Source organism: Ascaphus truei, chromosome 12 (assembly GCF_040206685.1).
Source record: "Ascaphus truei isolate aAscTru1 chromosome 12, aAscTru1.hap1, whole genome shotgun sequence".
NCBI lineage: Eukaryota > Metazoa > Chordata > Amphibia > Anura > Ascaphidae > Ascaphus > Ascaphus truei.
This window is the reverse complement of record NC_134494.1, coordinates 40,679,105-40,701,166: the sequence shown is the minus strand read 5'-3', so window position 1 is coordinate 40,701,166 and position 22,062 is coordinate 40,679,105. Positions and strand designations below refer to the sequence as shown.

Below are 22,062 nucleotides of genomic sequence, written 5' to 3'. Positions count from 1 at the left end.
ATCCGTGTAGTCGTGCCCCCGAGGCAGTATACGTGTAGTCGTGCCCCCGAGGCAGTATACGTGTAGTCGTGCCCCCGAGGCGGTATCCGTGAAGTCGTGCCCCCGAGGCGGTATCCGTGTAGTCGTGCCCCCGAGGCGGTATACGTGTAGTCGTGCCCCCGAGGCGGTATCCGTGTAGTCGTGCCCGCGGGGCGGTATCCGTGTAGTCGTGCCCCCGAGGCGGTATCCGTGTAGTCATGCCCCCGAGGCGGTATCCGTGTAATCGTGCCCGCGGGGCGGTATCCGTGTAGTCGTGCCCCCGAGGCGGTATCCGTGTAGTCGTGCCCCCGAGGCAGTATACGTGTAATCGTGCCCCCGAGGCGGTATCCGTGTAGTCGTGCCCCCGAGGCGGTATCCGTGTAGTCGTGCCCCCGAGGCAGTATCCGTGAAGTGGTGCCCGCGGGGCGGTATCCGTGTAGTCGTGCCCGCGGGGCGGTATCCGTGTAATCGTGCCCGCGGGGCGGTATACGTGTAGTCGTGCCCGCGGGGCGGTATACGTGTAGTCGTGCCCGCGGGGCGGTATCCGTGTAGTCGTGCCCGCGGGGCGGTATCCGTGTAGTCGTGCCGGCGGGGCGGTATCCGTGTAGTCGTGCCCGCGAGGCGGTATCCGTGTAGTCGTGCCCGCGGGGCGGTATCCGTGTAGTCGTGCCGGCGGGGCGGTATCCGTGTAGTCGTGCCCGCGGGGCGGTATCCGTGTAGTCGTGCCCGCGGGGCTGTATACGTGTAGTCGTGCCCGCGCGGCGGTATACGTGTAGTCGTGCCCGCGGGGCGGTATACGTGTAGTCGTGCCCCCGAGGCAGTATCCGTGTAGTCGTTCCCGCGGGGCGGTATACGTGTAGTCGTGCCCGCGCGGCGGTATACGTGTAGTCGTTCCCGCGGGGCGGTATCCGTGTAGTCGTGCCCCCGAGGCGGTATCCGTGTAGTCGTGCCCGCGGGGCGGTATCCGTGTAGTCGTGCCCGCGGGGCGGTATCCGTGTAGTCGTGCCCCCGAGGCGGTATCCGTGTAGTCGTGCCCCCGAGGCGGTATCCGTGTAGTCGTGCCCGCGGGGCGGTATCCGTGTAGTCGTGCCCGCGGGGCGGTATCCGTGTAGTCGTGCCGGCGGGGCGGTATCCGTGTAGTCGTGCCCGCGAGGCGGTATCCGTGTAGTCGTGCCCGCGGGGCGGTATCCGTGTAGTCGTGCCCGCGGGGCGGTATCCGTGTAGTCGTGCCGGCGGGGCGGTATCCGTGTAGTCGTGCCCGCGGGGCGGTATCCGTGTAGTCGTGCCCGCGGGGCGGTATACGTGTAGTCGTGCCCGCGCGGCAGTATACGTGTAGTCGTGCCCGCGGGGCGGTATACGTGTAGTCGTGCCCCCGAGGCAGTATCCGTGTAGTCGTTCCCGCGGGGCGGTATACGTGTAGTCGTGCCCGCGCGGCGGTATACGTGTAGTCGTTCCCGCGGGGCGGTATCCGTGTAGTCGTGCCCCCGAGGCGGTATCCGTGTAGTCGTGCCCGCGGGGCGGTATCCGTGTAGTCGTGCCCGCGGGGCGGTATCCGTGTAGTCGTGCCCCCGAGGCGGTATCCGTGTAGTCGTGCCCCCGAGGCGGTATCCGTGTAGTCGTGCCCGCGGGGCGGTATCCGTGTAGTCGTGCCCCCGAGGCGGTATCCGTGTAGTCGTGCCCGCGGGGCGGTATCCGTGTAGTCGTGCCCGCGGGGCGGTATCCGTGTAGTCGTGCCCCCGAGGCGGTATCCGTGTAGTCGTGCCCCCGAGGCGGTATCCGTGTAGTCGTGCCCGCGGGGCGGTATCCGTGTAGTCGTGCCCCCGAGGCGGTATCCGTGTAGTCGTGCCCCCGAGGCGGTATCCGTGTAGTCGTGCCCGCGGGGCGGTATCCGTGTAGTCGTGCCCCCGAGGCGGTATCCGTGTAGTCGTGCCCCCGAGGCGGTATCCGTGTAGTCGTTCCCGCGGGGCGGTATCCGTGTAGTCGTGCCCGCGGGGCGGTATCCGTGTAGTCGTTCCCGCGGGGCGGTATCCGTGTAGTCGTGCCCGCGGGGCGGTATCCGTGTAGTCGTGCCCGCGGGGCGGTATCCGTGTAGTCGTGCCCCCGAGGCGGTATCCGTGTAGTCGTGCCCCCGAGGCGGTATCCGTGTAGTCGTGCCCGCGGGGCGGTATCCGTGAAGTGGTGCCCCCGAGGCGGTATCCGTGTAGTCGTGCCCGCGCAGCGGTATACGTGTAGTCGTTCCCGCGGGGCGGTATCCGTGTAGTCGTGCCCGCGGGGCGGTATCCGTGTAGTCGTTCCCGCGGGGCGGTATCCGTGTAGTCGTGCCCGCGGGGCGGTATCCGTGTAGTCGTGCCCGCGGGGCGGTATCCGTGTAGTCGTGCCCGCGGGGCGGTATCCGTGTAGTCGTGCCCGCGGGGCGGTATCCGTGTAGTCGTGCCCGCGGGGCGGTATCCGTGTAGTCGTGCCCGCGGGGCGGTATACGTGTAGTCGTGCCCGCGGGGCGGTATCCGTGTAGTCGTGCCCGCGGGGCGGTATCCGTGTAGTCGTGCCCGCGGGGCGGTATCCGTGTAGTCGTGCCCGCGGGGCGGTATCCGTGTAGTCGTGCCCGCGGGGCGGTATCCGTGTAGTCGTGCCCCCGAGGCGGTATCCGTGTAGTCGTGCCCCCGAGGCGGTATCCGTGTAGTCGTGCCCGCGGGGCGGTATCCGTTTAGTCGTGCCCGCGGGGCGGTATCCGTGTAGTCGTGCCCGCGGGGCGGTATCCGTGTAGTCGTGCCCGCGGGGCGGTATCCGTGTAGTCGTGCCCGCGGGGCGGTATCCGTGTAGTCGTGCCCGCGGGGCGGTATCCGTGTAGTCGTGCCCGCGGGGCGGTATCCGTGTAGTCGTGCCCGCGGGGCGGTATACGTGTAGTCGTGCCCGCGCGGCGGTATCCGTGTAGTCGTGCCCGCGGGGCGGTATCCGTGTAGTCGTGCCCGCGGGGCGGTATACGTGTAGTCGTGCCCGCGGGGCGGTATACGTGTAGTCGTGCCCCCGAGGCGGTATCCGTGTAGTCGTGCCCGCGGGGCGGTATCCGTGTAGTCGTGCCCGCGGGGCGGTATACGTGTAGTCGTGCCCGCGGGGCGGTATCCGTGTAGTCGTGCCCGCGGGGCGGTATCCGTGTAGTCGTGCCCGCGCGGCGGTATCCGTGTAGTCGTGCCCGCGGGGCGGTATCCGTGTAGTCGTGCCCGCGGGGCGGTATCCGTGTAGTCGTGCCCGCGGGGCGGTATCCGTGTAGTCGTGCCCGCGGGGCGGTATCCGTGTAGTCGTGCCCGCGGGGCGGTATACGTGTAGTCGTGCCCGCGGGGCGGTATCCGTGTAGTCGTGCCCGCGGGGCGGTATCCGTGTAGTCGTGCCCGCGGGGCGGTATCCGTGTAGTCGTGCCCGCGGGGCGGTATCCGTGTAGTCGTGCCCCCGAGGTGGTATATGTGTAGTCGTGCCCGCGGGGCGGTATCCGTGTAGTCGTGCCCCCGAGGCGGTATCCGTGTAGTCGTGCCCGCGGGGCGGTATCCGTGTAGTCGTGCCCCCGAGGCGGTATCCGTGTAGTCGTGCCCGCGGGGCGGTATCCGTGTAGTCGTGCCCCCGAGGCGGTATCCGTGTAGTCGTGCCCGCGGGGCGGTATCCGTGTAGTCGTGCCCGCGGGGCGGTACCCGTGTAGTCGTGCCCGCGGGGCGGTATCCGTGTAGTCGTGCCCGCGGGGCGGTATCCGTGTAGTCGTGCCCCCGAGGCGGTATCCGTGTAGTCGTGCCCCCGAGGCGGTATCCGTGTAGTCGTGCCCCCGAGGCGGTATCCGTGTAGTCGTGCCCGCGGGGCGGTACCCGTGTAGTCGTGCCCGCGGGGCGGTACCCGTGTAGTCGTGCCCGCAGGGCGGTATCCGTGTAGTCGTGCCCCCGAGGCGGTATCCGTGTAGTCGTGCCCCCGAGGCGGTATCCGTGTAGTCGTGCCCCCGAGGCGGTATCCGTGTAGTCGTGCCCCCGAGGCGGTATCCGTGTAGTCGTGCCCCCGAGGCGGTATCCGTGTAGTCGTGCCCGCGGGGCGGTATCCGTGTAGTCGTGCCCCCGAGGCGGTATCCGTGTAGTCGTGCCCCCGAGGCGGTATCCGTGTAGTCGTGCCCGCGGGGCGGTATCCGTGTAGTCGTGCCCCCGAGGCGGTATCCGTGTAGTCGTGCCCCCGAGGCGGTATCCGTGTAGTCGTTCCCGCGGGGCGGTATCCGTGTAGTCGTGCCCGCGGGGCGGTATCCGTGTAGTCGTTCCCGCGGGGCGGTATCCGTGTAGTCGTGCCCGCGGGGCGGTATCCGTGTAGTCGTGCCCGCGGGGCGGTATCCGTGTAGTCGTGCCCCCGAGGCGGTATCCGTGTAGTCGTGCCCCCGAGGCGGTATCCGTGTAGTCGTGCCCGCGGGGCGGTATCCGTGAAGTGGTGCCCCCGAGGCGGTATCCGTGTAGTCGTGCCCGCGCAGCGGTATACGTGTAGTCGTTCCCGCGGGGCGGTATCCGTGTAGTCGTGCCCGCGGGGCGGTATCCGTGTAGTCGTTCCCGCGGGGCGGTATCCGTGTAGTCGTGCCCGCGGGGCGGTATCCGTGTAGTCGTGCCCGCGGGGCGGTATCCGTGTAGTCGTGCCCGCGGGGCGGTATCCGTGTAGTCGTGCCCGCGGGGCGGTATCCGTGTAGTCGTGCCCGCGGGGCGGTATCCGTGTAGTCGTGCCCGCGGGGCGGTATACGTGTAGTCGTGCCCGCGGGGCGGTATCCGTGTAGTCGTGCCCGCGGGGCGGTATCCGTGTAGTCGTGCCCGCGGGGCGGTATCCGTGTAGTCGTGCCCGCGGGGCGGTATCCGTGTAGTCGTGCCCGCGGGGCGGTATCCGTGTAGTCGTGCCCCCGAGGCGGTATCCGTGTAGTCGTGCCCCCGAGGCGGTATCCGTGTAGTCGTGCCCGCGGGGCGGTATCCGTGTAGTCGTGCCCGCGGGGCGGTATCCGTGTAGTCGTGCCCGCGGGGCGGTATCCGTGTAGTCGTGCCCGCGGGGCGGTATCCGTGTAGTCGTGCCCGCGGGGCGGTATCCGTGTAGTCGTGCCCGCGGGGCGGTATCCGTGTAGTCGTGCCCGCGGGGCGGTATCCGTGTAGTCGTGCCCGCGGGGCGGTATACGTGTAGTCGTGCCCGCGCGGCGGTATCCGTGTAGTCGTGCCCGCGGGGCGGTATCCGTGTAGTCGTGCCCGCGGGGCGGTATACGTGTAGTCGTGCCCGCGGGGCGGTATACGTGTAGTCGTGCCCCCGAGGCGGTATCCGTGTAGTCGTGCCCGCGGGGCGGTATCCGTGTAGTCGTGCCCGCGGGGCGGTATACGTGTAGTCGTGCCCGCGGGGCGGTATCCGTGTAGTCGTGCCCGCGGGGCGGTATCCGTGTAGTCGTGCCCGCGCGGCGGTATCCGTGTAGTCGTGCCCGCGGGGCGGTATCCGTGTAGTCGTGCCCGCGGGGCGGTATCCGTGTAGTCGTGCCCGCGGGGCGGTATCCGTGTAGTCGTGCCCGCGGGGCGGTATCCGTGTAGTCGTGCCCGCGGGGCGGTATCCGTGTAGTCGTGCCCGCGGGGCGGTATACGTGTAGTCGTGCCCGCGGGGCGGTATCCGTGTAGTCGTGCCCGCGGGGCGGTATCCGTGTAGTCGTGCCCGCGGGGCGGTATCCGTGTAGTCGTGCCCGCGGGGCGGTATCCGTGTAGTCGTGCCCCCGAGGTGGTATATGTGTAGTCGTGCCCGCGGGGCGGTATCCGTGTAGTCGTGCCCCCGAGGCGGTATCCGTGTAGTCGTGCCCGCGGGGCGGTATCCGTGTAGTCGTGCCCCCGAGGCGGTATCCGTGTAGTCGTGCCCGCGGGGCGGTATCCGTGTAGTCGTGCCCCCGAGGCGGTATCCGTGTAGTCGTGCCCGCGGGGCGGTATCCGTGTAGTCGTGCCCGCGGGGCGGTACCCGTGTAGTCGTGCCCGCGGGGCGGTATCCGTGTAGTCGTGCCCGCGGGGCGGTATCCGTGTAGTCGTGCCCCCGAGGCGGTATCCGTGTAGTCGTGCCCCCGAGGCGGTATCCGTGTAGTCGTGCCCCCGAGGCGGTATCCGTGTAGTCGTGCCCGCGGGGCGGTACCCGTGTAGTCGTGCCCGCGGGGCGGTACCCGTGTAGTCGTGCCCGCAGGGCGGTATCCGTGTAGTCGTGCCCCCGAGGCGGTATCCGTGTAGTCGTGCCCCCGAGGCGGTATCCGTGTAGTCGTGCCCCCGAGGCGGTATCCGTGTAGTCGTGCCCCCGAGGCGGTATCCGTGTAGTCGTGCCCCCGAGGCGGTATCCGTGTAGTCGTGCCCGCGGGGCGGTATCCGTGTAGTCGTGCCCCCGAGGCGGTATCCGTGTAGTCGTGCCCCCGAGGCGGTATCCGTGTAGTCGTGCCCGCGGGGCGGTATCCGTGTAGTCGTGCCCCCGAGGCGGTATCCGTGTAGTCGTGCCCCCGAGGCGGTATCCGTGTAGTCGTTCCCGCGGGGCGGTATCCGTGTAGTCGTGCCCGCGGGGCGGTATCCGTGTAGTCGTTCCCGCGGGGCGGTATCCGTGTAGTCGTGCCCGCGGGGCGGTATCCGTGTAGTCGTGCCCGCGGGGCGGTATCCGTGTAGTCGTGCCCCCGAGGCGGTATCCGTGTAGTCGTGCCCCCGAGGCGGTATCCGTGTAGTCGTGCCCGCGGGGCGGTATCCGTGAAGTGGTGCCCCCGAGGCGGTATCCGTGTAGTCGTGCCCGCGCAGCGGTATACGTGTAGTCGTTCCCGCGGGGCGGTATCCGTGTAGTCGTGCCCGCGGGGCGGTATCCGTGTAGTCGTTCCCGCGGGGCGGTATCCGTGTAGTCGTGCCCGCGGGGCGGTATCCGTGTAGTCGTGCCCGCGGGGCGGTATCCGTGTAGTCGTGCCCGCGGGGCGGTATCCGTGTAGTCGTGCCCGCGGGGCGGTATCCGTGTAGTCGTGCCCGCGGGGCGGTATCCGTGTAGTCGTGCCCGCGGGGCGGTATACGTGTAGTCGTGCCCGCGGGGCGGTATCCGTGTAGTCGTGCCCGCGGGGCGGTATCCGTGTAGTCGTGCCCGCGGGGCGGTATCCGTGTAGTCGTGCCCGCGGGGCGGTATCCGTGTAGTCGTGCCCGCGGGGCGGTATCCGTGTAGTCGTGCCCCCGAGGCGGTATCCGTGTAGTCGTGCCCCCGAGGCGGTATCCGTGTAGTCGTGCCCGCGGGGCGGTATCCGTGTAGTCGTGCCCGCGGGGCGGTATCCGTGTAGTCGTGCCCGCGGGGCGGTATCCGTGTAGTCGTGCCCGCGGGGCGGTATCCGTGTAGTCGTGCCCGCGGGGCGGTATCCGTGTAGTCGTGCCCGCGGGGCGGTATCCGTGTAGTCGTGCCCGCGGGGCGGTATCCGTGTAGTCGTGCCCGCGGGGCGGTATACGTGTAGTCGTGCCCGCGCGGCGGTATCCGTGTAGTCGTGCCCGCGGGGCGGTATCCGTGTAGTCGTGCCCGCGGGGCGGTATACGTGTAGTCGTGCCCGCGGGGCGGTATACGTGTAGTCGTGCCCCCGAGGCGGTATCCGTGTAGTCGTGCCCGCGGGGCGGTATCCGTGTAGTCGTGCCCGCGGGGCGGTATACGTGTAGTCGTGCCCGCGGGGCGGTATCCGTGTAGTCGTGCCCGCGGGGCGGTATCCGTGTAGTCGTGCCCGCGCGGCGGTATCCGTGTAGTCGTGCCCGCGGGGCGGTATCCGTGTAGTCGTGCCCGCGGGGCGGTATCCGTGTAGTCGTGCCCGCGGGGCGGTATCCGTGTAGTCGTGCCCGCGGGGCGGTATCCGTGTAGTCGTGCCCGCGGGGCGGTATACGTGTAGTCGTGCCCGCGGGGCGGTATCCGTGTAGTCGTGCCCGCGGGGCGGTATCCGTGTAGTCGTGCCCGCGGGGCGGTATCCGTGTAGTCGTGCCCGCGGGGCGGTATCCGTGTAGTCGTGCCCCCGAGGTGGTATATGTGTAGTCGTGCCCGCGGGGCGGTATCCGTGTAGTCGTGCCCCCGAGGCGGTATCCGTGTAGTCGTGCCCGCGGGGCGGTATCCGTGTAGTCGTGCCCCCGAGGCGGTATCCGTGTAGTCGTGCCCGCGGGGCGGTATCCGTGTAGTCGTGCCCCCGAGGCGGTATCCGTGTAGTCGTGCCCGCGGGGCGGTATCCGTGTAGTCGTGCCCGCGGGGCGGTACCCGTGTAGTCGTGCCCGCGGGGCGGTATCCGTGTAGTCGTGCCCGCGGGGCGGTATCCGTGTAGTCGTGCCCCCGAGGCGGTATCCGTGTAGTCGTGCCCCCGAGGCGGTATCCGTGTAGTCGTGCCCCCGAGGCGGTATCCGTGTAGTCGTGCCCGCGGGGCGGTACCCGTGTAGTCGTGCCCGCGGGGCGGTACCCGTGTAGTCGTGCCCGCAGGGCGGTATCCGTGTAGTCGTGCCCCCGAGGCGGTATCCGTGTAGTCGTGCCCCCGAGGCGGTATCCGTGTAGTCGTGCCCCCGAGGCGGTATCCGTGTAGTCGTGCCCCCGAGGCGGTATCCGTGTAGTCGTGCCCCCGAGGCGGTATCCGTGTAGTCGTGCCCCCGAGGCGGTATCCGTGTAGTCGTGCCCCCGAGGCGGTATCCGTGTAGTCGTGCCCGCGCGCATTTCCCTTCGTAGACCTGTTGTCCAGCTGTAGAAACGCCTTGTTGTTGAGTAATGGTTTGGAGATAACATTGTTTGCAGTGTAAGCGCGGCGCTAGGGATTTGGTGCTGGCTCTACCTGCCGGGACTATCTGTCACCTCCTCTATCCTAGGTGTGACCATGAAATCAAGGTGTCCTACACGGTCTATAACCGTCTGTCCATGCTGCTGAAATCACTACTCGCGGTCACCAGAGTGACCCCGGCGTACAGGCTTTCCAGGAAGCAGGGCCATGAATACGTTATTCTGTACAGGTAACCAGCAGTGTGACCGCTCGCCCGTTACAGCCTCCCGTCTCTGTCCATAGGAAGGCCTTATTGTGGCCGTGATCCAGACCCCCCTTCCATCAGTGTAAAGTTAGACTGGGCACCAGGAAGGCTTTGCCTTGGTGTAGCTCAGAGGCGGCCAACTCCTGTCCTGAAGGGCCACCAACAGGTCAGGTTTTAAGGATATCCCTGCGTCAGCACAGGCAGCTCAATCAGTGGTTCGGTGAACGATTGAAGCACCTGTGCTGAAGCAGGGATATCCTTAAAACTGGACCTGTTGGTGGCCCTTGAGGACTGGAGTTTGCCGCCCCTGGTGTAGCTGCTCAGACTCGTGTACACTGGAATGGCAGCTGGGGTGTAAACCCTACAACTAGCACTCACAGCTGTGCAGATAAAGCTCATTGGCCTTGGACACGCCAGAAGACACGGGCCACCTTCTCTCCCTGACTGCAGCAGTAAGTCTGGGCTGGGGATGTATAGATGGCGCCCTTTTGTGAATAACATTCTTCTTGCCTCTTCGTAGGATTTACTTTGGAGATGTTCAGCTCCTTGGACTTAAAGAAGGTACAGTACTACAATACATGCAGAATATACAGTAAGTCCTGGCTGTAGCCACCTGCCGGGTAAGCCTGTAGCTGTCACATATTAGTGCTGCAGAGGGTGTATGCCACCCTTTTTATGTAAGGGGTGAAGCGATCACAGCATTTTCATCAGCTGGTCCAGAGACAGTCGGGTTGTGGGGAGTAGTAGCTTGTGACTTCTTCGCAGCCCGAGAGCCGTTGTAACTTCCCTCCTGTCCCCGGCAGGATTCCAAGCTGTACGTATCGGGACGGTGGGGACTCCCACTGGCACCCTCACTCTGACCTGCGCCTATAGAACAAACCTGGCCTTTATGTCAACCAGGTGAGCCCCACCCCCCCCTCCTCCAGTAACACAGCTCACACACAAGTGCTTTGCATCTGCCCGTACTGACCACTAACTCCCCCCCCCCTCCTCCAGTAACACAGCTCACACACAAGGGCTTTGCATCTGCCCGTACTGACCACTAACTCCCCCCCCCCCTCCTCCAGTAACACAGCTCACACACAAGGGCTTTGCATCTGCCCGTACTGACCACTAACTCCCCCCCCCCCTCCTCCAGTAACACAGCTCACACACAAGTGCTTTGCATCTGCCCGTACTGACCACTAACTCACCCCCCCCCTCCTCCAGTAACACAGCTCACACACAAGTGCTTTGCATCTGCCCGTACTGACCACTAACTCCCCCCCCCCCTCCTCCAGTAACACAGCTCACACACAAGGGCTTTGCATCTGCCCGTACTGACCACTAACTCCCCCCCCCCCTCCTCCAGTAACACAGCTCACACACAAGTGCTTTGCATCTGCCCGTACTGACCACTAACTCCCCCCCCCCCCCCTCCAGTAACACAGCTCACACACAAGGGCTTTGCATCTGCCCGTACTGACCACTAACTCCCCCCCCCCTCCTCCAGTAACACAGCTCACACACAAGGGCTTTGCATCTGCCCGTACTGACCACTAACTCCCCCCCCCCTCCTCCAGTAACACAGCTCACACACAAGTGCTTTGCGTCTGCCCGTACTGACCACTAACTCCCCCCCCCCCTCCTCCAGTAACACAGCTCACACACAAGTGCTTTGCGTCTGCCCGTACTGACCACTAACTTCCCCCCCCTCCAGTAACACAGCTCACACACAAGGGCTTTGCATCTGCCCGTACTGACCACTAACTCCCCCCCCCTCCTCCAGTAACACAGCTCACACACAAGTGCTTTGCGTCTGCCCGTACTGACCACTAACTCCCCCCCCCCCTCCTCCAGTAACACAGCTCACACACAAGTGCTTTGCGTCTGCCCGTACTGACCACTAACTTCCCCCCCCTCCAGTAACACAGCTCACACAAGTGCTTTGCGTCTGCCCGTACTGACCACTAACTTCCCCCTCTTTGCTGACCAGCCAAGAGCTCAGCCAGAGTGCTACCCCTATCAAATAATCATGGGGCCATATTGCTGCGAGTGTTGTGATTTCTTGGAATCCATCCACTCAGCTTATATTCTAGGCGGTTTTTCTGCCCTGCTGGTGCAGATTGCCTTACACTAATGCTTTACCCATGCCCTCTCCTGAGCTGGAGGGATATAGCTTCTTAGCGGATGTGATAGGGGAGAGGGGGCCCTGCAGGTAAATAATACCAATGTGTTTGTTGCATTGCAGGCAGTATGAAAGGACCCAGCCTATCATGGGGATTATAATTGATCACTTTGTGGACCGCCCTTTCCCCAGCACCTCACACATGCATCCCTGCAACTACAGGTGAGGACACAGATATAGCCTGCACACTCACGGTCCATGATGTCACTGTCCCTCTAGCACAGGGAACACTGATCCAGCAGAATGGGTTGGTCTAGTCATAGGGGAGGTTTCCTATTCACAGTATAGGATAGCTGATTGACACGAGGACCCAGTGCAGAGCAGGATGCAGCCTCTAACCCAGGGGTGGCTAACGCCAGTACTCAAGGGTCACCAACAGGTCATGTTTTCCAGATATCCCTGCTTCAGCACAGGTGGCTAAATCAGTCCCTGCTTCAGCACAGGTCACTCAGAGTCTCAGTCTTTGACTGAGCCTCTGATTGAGCCACCTATGCTGAAGCTGGAATATCCAGAAAACCTGACCTGTTGGTGGCCCTTGAGGACTCGAGTTGCCCATCCCTGCTCAAACCTGAACTATTTTAGTTTATTCAATGAATATTTTATTCAAGAGAAGTCCCCTTTCAGCGTTGGGCCCGGGCCATAGAGGGGTGAGGCGATCCGAGCCGCGCTGACGCTGAGGCTCGCCTGAGGAAATCTGGGCGGTTTCATGCCCATACAGGCGAGCCAGCGGGCGCGATCGGAGGTGGTTGGAGGCGGGGCAGTGACGTCGCTGGGCCAATCGCCCGCGACGCACTGACGTCGACGTCACGGCGCCGTGACGTTGACACTGCTGTGCTGTGATTGGAGGTTTTCAGCCGACAGCGCGCTGAAAAACAGCTTGGCGCTCGGCTGAAACCTCCATCTCGTCAGCACGCCTGCGGACGCTCGCGTGAGCCCCCTCTCAAGGCATCCTCATTGAGGATGCAGGGGCTCAGCGCGGAGCGTCCGCACGGCTCAGTGCGGCCTGTCCTTCTATGGACTCAGCCTTAGAGGCGGCATGTGGTATTTCAGGCCTTCCTGGCACGGAAGAAGTTATTACATTCCATTAGTGATAGCTAATGCCTGTCCCTTGACATGTGGACGTTGGTTTAGCCGCCTCGTTTCCTCGCTCCCTTCCGCATGCCGCCTGCCCTCCCACCGCCCACCTTCCTTGGCATCAAATGTGTTGAAACTTTTCCAACAGGGCAGCGGAAGAGCACGGAGCTGGATTCCCGGCGGTGGGGGACTCCCAGGAGGTCTGTGCCACTTCCTTCTCCACGTCTCCCCCCTCACAGGTAAGAAGGAATCGGGTATTGCCGAGTTTGCTCACACAGCCCCTACTTTCCTCCGCATGACTGAGTATCAAAACCAGGGCTTGTAATAAATGATGGTCCCAGGTATCGAGTGGCTGCAGATTCTGTGCGCACGGGCGCCCCTGAAGGATTTCTAAAACCCTTGCTGTTCAGACCTCACTGATCCTCGCTTACACGTAAGCACACACTCATGTTCACACGCCCACCCTCAACCATCCTACTCACCATTTCACTCGCACACGTGTATCCCCGCTTCTCATAACGCACACTCGCCCGCTTTTTTAATCCCCCCTCTCTTACTTACACCACACACCTCCCCCCACCCCACGCAGAAACACGGCCCCCCATATCCCTCCCCACACAAACCCCTCGCTCATTCCTTCTTTCCCCCCCCCGCCTCCAATCTGCCCGCTGCTCAGCGTGTGTGTGTTGCGCTGTATGGAGATGGAGGGGCTCCTCTGTGCCAGGCTTGGAGACAAGAGGCAGATCACCGCAGCGCTGGACATGCCTGCTGAACAGCGGTTTTTCCTCCCGTGGCTGCAGCACCCTTGGCAGAGGAGGGCGGCACACTTGGGTTCCGAGGCACCCTGGTTGAGAAACGCTGTGCCCTAACCTAATGCCATCACCGCTGCAGGGACCAGCACAACACAGGACTAGAAGTGTCGCTTGGCAGGCCCTTCATAGAGTAGAGCAGGGGGGCTCAATTCCAGCCCTCAAGCCCCCCTCTTTCCCCCAACAGGTCAGGTTTTGAGGATATTCCAGCTTCAGCACAGGTGGCTCAGTCGAAGACTGTGCTGAAGCCGGGATTCATTGAGCCACCTGCGCTGAAAACCTGGCCTGTTGGGGGGGGGGGGGGGGGGCTTGAGGACTGGAGCTGAGCCCCCTGGAGTAGATAACGCTGCCAGTCTGATTCTATTAAACAGTCTGATCTGACCTATGAAGGAAATAAATGCAGAAGAGTATTTGTGTGACCGGATGGCAGTGGCTTGGCCACATGTCCGGGCCCCTTCTTGTTAGACACACGGTATAGGGGCGTGCGCACGGTATAGGGGCGTGCGCACGGTATAGGGGCGTGCGCATGACACCAGATTGGGTATCCCGGGGGCAGGGTGAAAGGTACCTGCACATCTCCAAGCACCCTGACATTCATGTATTTTCTCTCTCTCGGCTTGTTGTGTGTCCCTGTGTGCAGTGTGTGTTCACTCTCAGTAAGGCACAGTGTCAGACAGCTATCCCTGTGGTGACGGACTCTCTCAGGGTCCCAGTGATGGGGCTGATCTTCTCACACCAAGTGAGTTTGTAGTGAAGAAGCCTGTGGCAAATGAAAGCGTAGCCTGAACCTACCTCCGCTTAGTGGGAGGGTTCTCAACGCCAGTCCTCAAGAACCCCCCCCCCTTCCCCAACAGGTCCGGTTTCCATGATATCCCTGCTTCAGCACAGGTGATTCAACCAGTGGCTCAGTCTTCCATTGAGCCACCTGTGCTGAAGCAGGGATGTCTTTAAAACCTGACCTGTTGGGGATGGTGGGAGGGGGGGGGTCTTGAAGACAGGAGTTGAGAACCCCTGGCTTAGTGTATCACTTTAGGCCGGTGCAAGAAAGGGAGAGGTGCAGCCATCTCTAAGGTGAAATAAAAAATATGCAGATCTAAAATGCAATTTGCTGGAGGGAGAGGTGAGTTTTGCCTCCGAAAGAAGCTAAGTTCCCCCGCCTGCACATGAAATACACAACAATATATTTTATATTTGATTGATTCGTTTTTCCTTTGCAATGTGATGGCAAGTCGGGAGTTCATGGCAGAAAGTGACAAGCAGGCAGCATCTCTCACACTAGCCCCACACCACAAAGCAGCCTACAGGCTGTGTCCTGGGGTACGAGGCCCTGATGGGAGAGACTACATTATACACCTTCATCACATAGTCCCTGCTTCCTGCAGCGCCCAGCGGAGTAGTGTAATATGCATTGTTATAGAGTGCTGACAGAATAGTTCATGTTCAATATAGTTGCATTTGCAATTTCTGCCACATTGTGCTTACCATCTAAGTTAGGGACCCGATTCCCGGTGACTAGCATGGATTTGGTTTGGGTCTCCTAGATCCAGGTACTTCTACATTAAAGACCAGCACCTTTCCAAGGTGTCCCCAAGCTCAGTACATCCCTTGACTTGCTAGTCATGTATGTATTATTTAAAGGAGCGGGGCGTAAGGGAGGGTATTTAGGGCTTATTAACACCGCACCTCTGCAACGTACCTTTCCTCCTCTCCTCCTTGTCTCGGTCTCGCTCTTAAGCTCTGCAGCTCTCGCCTCTCCTATCAGCCGGCTGTCCTGGGAGCAGGGTCTTCGGAGCTGGGTTACCCAGTGGTCTTAGCTGCTGGAGTGAATGCAACACCTCCACACCAGGTACTCCTCGGAGTGAGGAGGCGAGGACGGTGTCCATGTCATAAACATAATGGGTTACATGTCACGTCCACTCCCGCGTGGGCAGAATTCCTGCATGAAGCTCCTGCAGCTGTCTCACGGCCCTGTTATCTGTGGGCTTTTGAATTTGTTAAATGCTGTTTTAGGTCCCTGCATCCATCCTGGCGTCCCCCAGGGCATGAAGACCTGACACTGGGCTGTATATGAGGGTAGCCAGTCTAATACGTGACTGCCCTCTTCCAACAGTCTGACATGCCTGCCACTATAGAACCTCACTGGAGAATCCCTTTGTACCGTTTTGTTTAAAGCGGCAATCCAAGCGGCAGGGGGTCTCCAGAGCTGAACCCCATTCATTTAATCTCGGGGGACCCCCTGCTTCCAGAGATGCTTCTGTAGGGGGTGCCGGTAGCCGCTCTTGCTGACTAGCTGGATTCACGTAGTAGCGGATTTTGAAAGCTCCTGCGTCCTGCGAGCCAAGAGGAAGCCGTGACGCCATCGCGCGGCGTCCTGCTGGCCCACGTGAGACGAGCGCGTTAAACTTTGAGATACCGGCACCCCCTCCGGAGGTAAGTATCTCGGGAAGCAGGGGATCCCCAGACCTGAAATGAACGGGGCTCCGCTCCGGAAACCCCCTGCTTCAAACCTATGTCAAAAAAGAGCCGCTTGGATTGCTCCTTTTAAACAAACTGTAACGTAAATATCTCCAGACACCAGGGCCTCTGTGCTACAGTCTGTGCTACAGTCTGTGCTACAGTCTGTGCAAACACCTTCCCTGTGCTGGAGAGGAGGGAATGGAGCTAATCTCTTTTCCAGCACTACAGAGGTGTGTATTGATAGCACAACCCTACTGCGGGGAGCCCTCCCCCATTGGTTAACACTCTTGAATGGAATTCTACAGTGATAACCAACTGGAAAGGATACCCAGGGTCGTTGTGCAGAGATGCTCTGTGTCATTATATAGGGCAGCATCAACATTCTCCTCAACAGTAAAATACAACTCTACTAGCCTGACATTGAGAGTCTTCTGATGTTGATCATTCTAAGCTAGAACTTAGCTGAGATCATTCTTTTCTCTCTTCCCCAGATGATGGTGCCAGGGAGGGAGGGTGGGCTGCCCACCATTGGCGCCCAGCCTGCACATGGTACGAAGGCTGACTATGACCGAACGCTTCCTGCCTCGCCCTCCAATGTAACATGCACCACCTCCAGCAGGTAAGACCCACCCCCATCCCTGCGTCCAGAAGCAAAGTCCCATAGAAGTCATGCTATATTGTGACCATGGACCCTGTGCCTCTCCCGCAGTGAGGAGGCAGGGACACCTTCAGGCAGCAGTGCAGCAGGGAGAAGCAGCTCTCCTAACAAACCCCCCCAGGTTCTCTTCACCAGGAAGGTGGGAGCTTTTGTGGACAAGCCTTCTCCCCAGGTGAGCGGGAAGAACCCATATGCTGTCAGTGGGGCCAGCAAGAGATTGTTAGCAGCGAAAGGGTTATTGATGCAGCATTGCAGTCTGTTGCTGTATCTGCTAGACAAGCTCTGACACCCTCTTCTCTGCTCCCAGGTCACCTATGCCAGTACTGATATACCTTTTGCTGTGTTTGCACCACAAACTGCAGATGCTGAGGATACTGACCCTATGGTATGCCCCCTGTCTCACCCATTCCCAACCCTATACATAATCACTGCCTATAAACACTGTTCCATGCATCACACAGAGTGTCTGTCGGTGTCCCTTGGATAAACAAAACTTCATCCACACAACCACTGAGTTAAGGCTGCGCCCATAGACACTTCGCCCGTGCGGAGGCGCGCGGAGGCTGAGGGAAAGCGCTTGCTTTCCCTGGCCATGGTACGCGCGCCGTCCGTGGACGTGTCTAGGGGCGTGCCAGTGATGTCACGGAGCTGGTTCGCCCTCATTGGGTGAACCGCTCACGTAACCGGCCCGTCGCGCCAAGAAATCAGTTTTAAACTGATTTCTTGTGCAACGCACGCCCCCTCCCGCTTCCGCGCCAGCACGCCGTATAGACGCGATCATTGCCTTTAGGCAGTCTGATCGCGCAGCGTGCGGACACGTCCGAGTGGTTGTCCATACCATGGACGCAGCCCAAGAGGTGATAAGGCATGACATAATTTAGACTATATGAGATTAGGACTTGCCTAACATCACCTAAAGATGAGAGACAGAGCAGGGAAGGAACCGGCCGTTACACATCCCAAACATGTTACATCCTCTGTCATTTCACATCCAGCAGCCTCCTTCGTTTGGAAGCCCCCCTTGTAACATCTGCTTGCTGCCACTTTCTCTTATAGGTAGCCTGCCCCGAGACTCCCGAAGAGGTGTCCCCTGAAATCGGAAGCCTGCAGAGCTCCTGTGCCAGCAGCGGGACCCCCCAGGACGACTTTGTGATGGTGGACTTTGTAAGTGGGGGCCCCCAAACCTGAGCTCAGTTTGCCATCACTGTGTGTATTTAGGATCAGGTGGAGCTTCCAATACATAACGAATGGCAGCCGAGGGGTTTAGCTTCCCAGTCCTGATCCTGGACAGAGCTGGGCTTGTGTTCTATGTCACGACTGACACTACATTCACATGAGTTTCTGTGCAGGAGGGGGAAGTACTTTCACTGACACATCTTCTTTCCAGAGACCGGCGTTCTCCAAAGACGACCTTCCCATGGACGTGGGGACTTTCTACCGGGAGTTCCAGAACCCACCACAGCTGAGCAGCTTGTCCATAGACATTGCTGTGCAATCCATGGCAGAGGACCTGGTATGAATACAGTGTTAGCATCATCACTTTTCTATACGGCTGCTTCAAGGGCAGGTTTCTTGGGCACACAAGCCATTCTAACTGGAGATCGGCACATCTTTCACCAAAGTTCATATTTGACCCAGAAAAATGGTCAAAATATTTCTTTAGAAAACTAGTGAATATTTAAAAAAATAATTTGAGGTGTGGGCTGTGTTTTTACTGTGGGGGAAAAAAAAAACAAGCGACTATAGTTTGTATGGTAAAATTGGCCAATTTTACTTTAATTTTTGACCCTGAACGTTTCTTCGAAAATAGGTGCACATTTTGCAGAAAAGTTGTGGTTAAAATTGCAATGCAAATGTTGACACTTTCCCCCCAAAAATTCTCAAAAATAGTCAACGAAAGCAGTAATTTCACACAGTGTTTGATCGGTGTGTGGAAATGGGAGTGTGACAGGAAATAGGAAATGGTGCAGATGTTTCTGAGGCTGATGCAAACCTTTCTTCCTCTTCCCTTCTCCACAGGACTCTCTGCCCGAGAAGTTAGCCGTGCACGAGAAAAACATGGAGGAGTTTGACGCCTTTGTTGAGTCTTTACAGTAAGGCACTTGCTCTCCCCCTCGCCCCCTCACGGAAACCGTACCTGCACCATCCAGAATTGACTGTACCTTCCTGTCTCCTATTGCCCCCTCTACCTGCCCTCATCTCTCTTTCAGCGAGCGCCTGTCCAACCTTCTGTAAGACATTAGGACGGCACAGCTGCTAAACTTACAGGCCCCAATAATGAACAGCGCTCTTATCCCACAGCGAGACTTCTGTTTCTCCGTACAATGAGGACACGCCACCACCCAGGGCGACATGTTCCCGGACCTCTGGTCAGGTCATTCATGGCTGTACTTGGTGAGGGTCAGACGATGGAGCAGGTGTGCTATACCTGGGAGGATGGGCTGACGCCTGGATAATTGGAAGTACACACACAGCTCTCCGGCTGCCAGCTGTCTGCAGCACCTCTTCCCATCTCTCAAATCTGCCTCTCCCTGCCTCTCCCTGCTGCTCCCAGCTGCTGTAAATATAATGCTTGTTTCATTCAGAGACCTTTCTGACACGGCAGTAACGCGGGTCAGCAACTATCAGCCAAGGGTACCAAGCTCTGCCGAGCCTTAGCGCACCTGGTAGACCTTCCCTTGGATGGACATTTTTTAACGTGCATTTAGTATTAGCACTGTTTAGTAAATCTGGCCCACTGTCCTAGCAGCTCGCTGTTTGTTTTCTGCTCCCGTCTCTGGTAAATGTAAGAAAGGTATTTTGTTTGTAACATTTTCTTATACAATTGCCATGCAATCATTGCTGCTGGTGGGACTTTGGTATACACGGTCCCGCACTGCATGTAACAGCTGGACACGGTCCCGCACGGCATGTAATAGCGAGGGGATTGCCATGTATCGTGGACACGGTCCCGCACTGCATGTAATAGCGAGGGGATTGACACTGTCTCCGGTACACTGCACACTTGCAGTGGCTTAAATGCTGCGTATTCAACCTTACTGCCCAGTACTGTTACCCTGCTACACACACAGAACCGTCACTGCAGTGACCGTGTTATAAGTGCGGTGTATTCTCTGCAGAGAGCAGGCAGTAGCGTTGAACATGCACCAATACTGGCTTCTGATTCACTCTGCTTTATCTTACCCCATTATACCACTCAGCATTTGTAGAATATGTTATTTAGGTGTATATAATTCGTTTGTGGGAACCACATTATAACACTAAGGGTTACGAGAGGACACGGCAGGGAGTGGATCGTACCATCTGCCTCTATTACTTGTTCGGCGTGTTCATGGTTGCAGGTCTTGGGCCCGGATTTACTAAGCGCTGTTGGGCCACGTGACGTTAACGTTACATGAATAGTAACGCTGTATTTGCTAAGAACGTATAGTTTAAGCGTTGGTCTCCCGTAAAGAACATATTGTTCATTATAACGGACTTTAGTGCAAATAAGATGCAAATGAGACGTTGTTCTATCATCCCCTATCCCAGGGGCGGCCAACTCCTCCTGTCCTCAGGGGCCAGTAACAGGTCAGATTTTCAGGAAATTCCCTGCTTCAGCACAGGTGGCTCAGTTGAATATTGAGCCACCTGTGCTGAAGCAGGGAGCCACTGATTGAGCCACCTGTGCTGAAGCAGGGATATCCTCATAACCTGACCTGTTGGGTGCCCTTGAGGACTGGAGTTGGCCTCCCCTGCCCTATTCAGTAAATTCCATTAAAGTTAACGAGGGGAGGTAACTTGACGTTAGATTGTCTGAGCTAAACCCGACCTTGCTCCCACCCAGACCCTGAAACGCGCGGTGGCTGGGGTGGCTGTAGTGCCAGAGTTCGCTCTGATTTACCTAACCTAGCGTTCTTTCCCTTTCCACTCCAGTGCTATGTTGGGGTCTGAATAGGAGTAGCGCCGAGACGTAATGCAAGGTAACGGCGAATGAACACGTTGGTACCGTGGCGGTGAGCCTATGCTACTGAGCTCCAGCCCAGCTCTTATTTTGGCATATAACTAGCTTGGTGAATACCACATTAACTCATACCATCCATTCCTGACTTAGGTAATGTCACGTTATATTCCCTGCTTTATTGGAGTTTAATAAACCCCCTTACCCCACCCCCTGTTAGAAGGCTCTCGGATACTCGCTGGGATTACAGTGGCAAAGATGCACTGCAGCTGTTGGGTTACCATGGGTAAATCACAGCATTATGATGAAACGAGTGGAGTTGGAATCTGTTGGGGGCTCAATGCTGCTATGTGCGCTGTTTGTATCCAACGGGCAGACTTCTAGCACTGTTATTATAAGAGATGTACTTCAGATATGTAATATAACAAATATATGTATTTCCAATAATGTTTTTGTGGCCTTTCTTCACCCGCGTGACCTGTTTCCGGGAAGGAGAGGCTTGCAGTATGAACCCAACTACTGGGAGGGAGTTATATTCTGAAACCGTGTGTGTTTGTGTGTGTGTTTGTGTATCTAACTTGGGATGTTTGGGTCACTAGGATTATGGGAGGCTGGATAAGTGTATTTAACAATATTGCAGCTGGAGGGGGTGTGGGTCTGCGTCTGTGTGTGTGCCTGTCAGACTTAAAACAAGCATGACTGGTACTCAAACAGATAAAAAAAAATACTTGGCTTTACAGAGTGCACGTGGATGGGATATAAAAGTTCAATGGGAGATACAGGCACTCAATAAAGTAGTAAATAGATACTTAGCTGCCGGTGCTCTGTATCTCGGAGGGAGTCCAAGGATCCAAGAAACAGCTATGAGTGAACAGAGAGATGCAGGCTCACTGACTTAAACAACAAAATGTAATGGTGCCAAAAACATTTAGACTGAATTGTACAGCCTTTGTCAAGGAGAGGGCCAGGATCACCACTCCAGCCAAAATACAGCTGAACCCTGTTCTAACGCGGTGCTCGGGGTCCACATAATGAGACCGCATTATAACCGGGATCGTGAAATTGCCGCCACGAGCATCTCCAGCTCTCTCCTCTCCCTGCTTCATCAGACTGTGTCACATGACCCTTCTCTGACCAATAACAGCCCAACAGTGAATACATTTTATATAATACATATGCAAGAATCGCACGCTTGACCCTTCATATTCTAGTAGCAATTCTCTAGCTGCTACACCACAGGGTTGGTGTGATGAATCGGCAGCTAGAGAATTGCTACTAGCATATGAAGGGTCATGGGTTCAATTCCTGCATGGTATGGTATAATTTATAAATTATTAAAATAAAATTATAATTTAGAATTTATACCATACCATGCAGGAATCGAACCCATGATCCTTCATATACTAGTAGCAATTCTCTAGCTGCACAATGCAATCTAATAGATGTTAAGTTTGTTTATAGAGTCAGATTCATCACACCGTGTGGTGTAGCATACAGTATGAAGGGTCATAAGTTCGATTCCTGCATGTGTATTATATCAAATGTATTTACTGTCTGGCTGTTATTGGTCAGAGAATGGTCATGTGACCCTACTCTGCGCTCAAAAGTAAAATTGAAAGTAGGGTGAATGTTATTTAAAAAAAAAAAATTCCTTGGACTACGTTATAAGAGAATCGCGCTATAACGGGGTTGAGCTGTAGCATATACCGTAGAGAATACAGAATACACAGCACTCCTCAGGCTATGAATAAAAGTTCACATTTTTAATCCATCAATTTGCTTTTAAAAAAAAAATCACAAAAATGGCAGACGTTTCGGACCCAAACAATCCTTTGTCCTGCTCCTACGTATAGTGATAATAATTAATTGGACCGTTTGGGTAAGAAAAGTCTGTTTTATTTTGCAAATTGATGGATTCAAAATGTGAACTTTTCTCCATATCCTGA

The 22,062-nt window shown here is 58.4% G+C and overlaps 1 protein-coding gene across 15 annotated transcripts in view; it reads left to right on the top strand.

Moving 5' to 3' along the window:
* The window catches only part of ATG13 (autophagy related 13), a 34,866-nt gene extending 14,301 nt beyond the window's left edge, over positions 1-20,565 (top strand). For 5 of the 15 annotated variants that reach the window (XM_075567490.1, XM_075567489.1, XM_075567488.1 and 2 more), the window contains 14 exons: positions 8,856-8,996; positions 9,532-9,572; positions 9,815-9,911; positions 11,242-11,340; positions 12,401-12,491; positions 13,702-13,800; positions 14,797-14,907; positions 16,010-16,137; positions 16,228-16,348; positions 16,484-16,561; positions 17,233-17,340; positions 17,564-17,689; positions 18,196-18,269; positions 18,478-20,565. In XM_075567490.1, the coding sequence (XP_075423605.1) occupies positions 8,856-8,996; positions 9,532-9,572; positions 9,815-9,911; positions 11,242-11,340; positions 12,401-12,491; positions 13,702-13,800; positions 14,797-14,907; positions 16,010-16,137; positions 16,228-16,348; positions 16,484-16,561; positions 17,233-17,340; positions 17,564-17,689; positions 18,196-18,269; positions 18,478-18,574 (1,411 nt within the window). In that variant the 3' untranslated portion in view covers positions 18,575-20,565. Of the gene's footprint in view, positions 1-8,855; positions 8,997-9,531; positions 9,573-9,814; positions 9,912-11,241; positions 11,341-12,400; positions 12,492-13,701; positions 13,801-14,796; positions 14,908-16,009; positions 16,138-16,227; positions 16,349-16,483; positions 16,562-17,232; positions 17,341-17,563; positions 17,690-18,195 lie in introns of all 15 variants that reach the window. The other 10 variants (XM_075567491.1, XM_075567495.1, XM_075567492.1 and 7 more) reach the window with 10 other exon arrangements.
* The last annotated feature ends 1,497 nt before the right edge of the window (positions 20,566-22,062 follow it).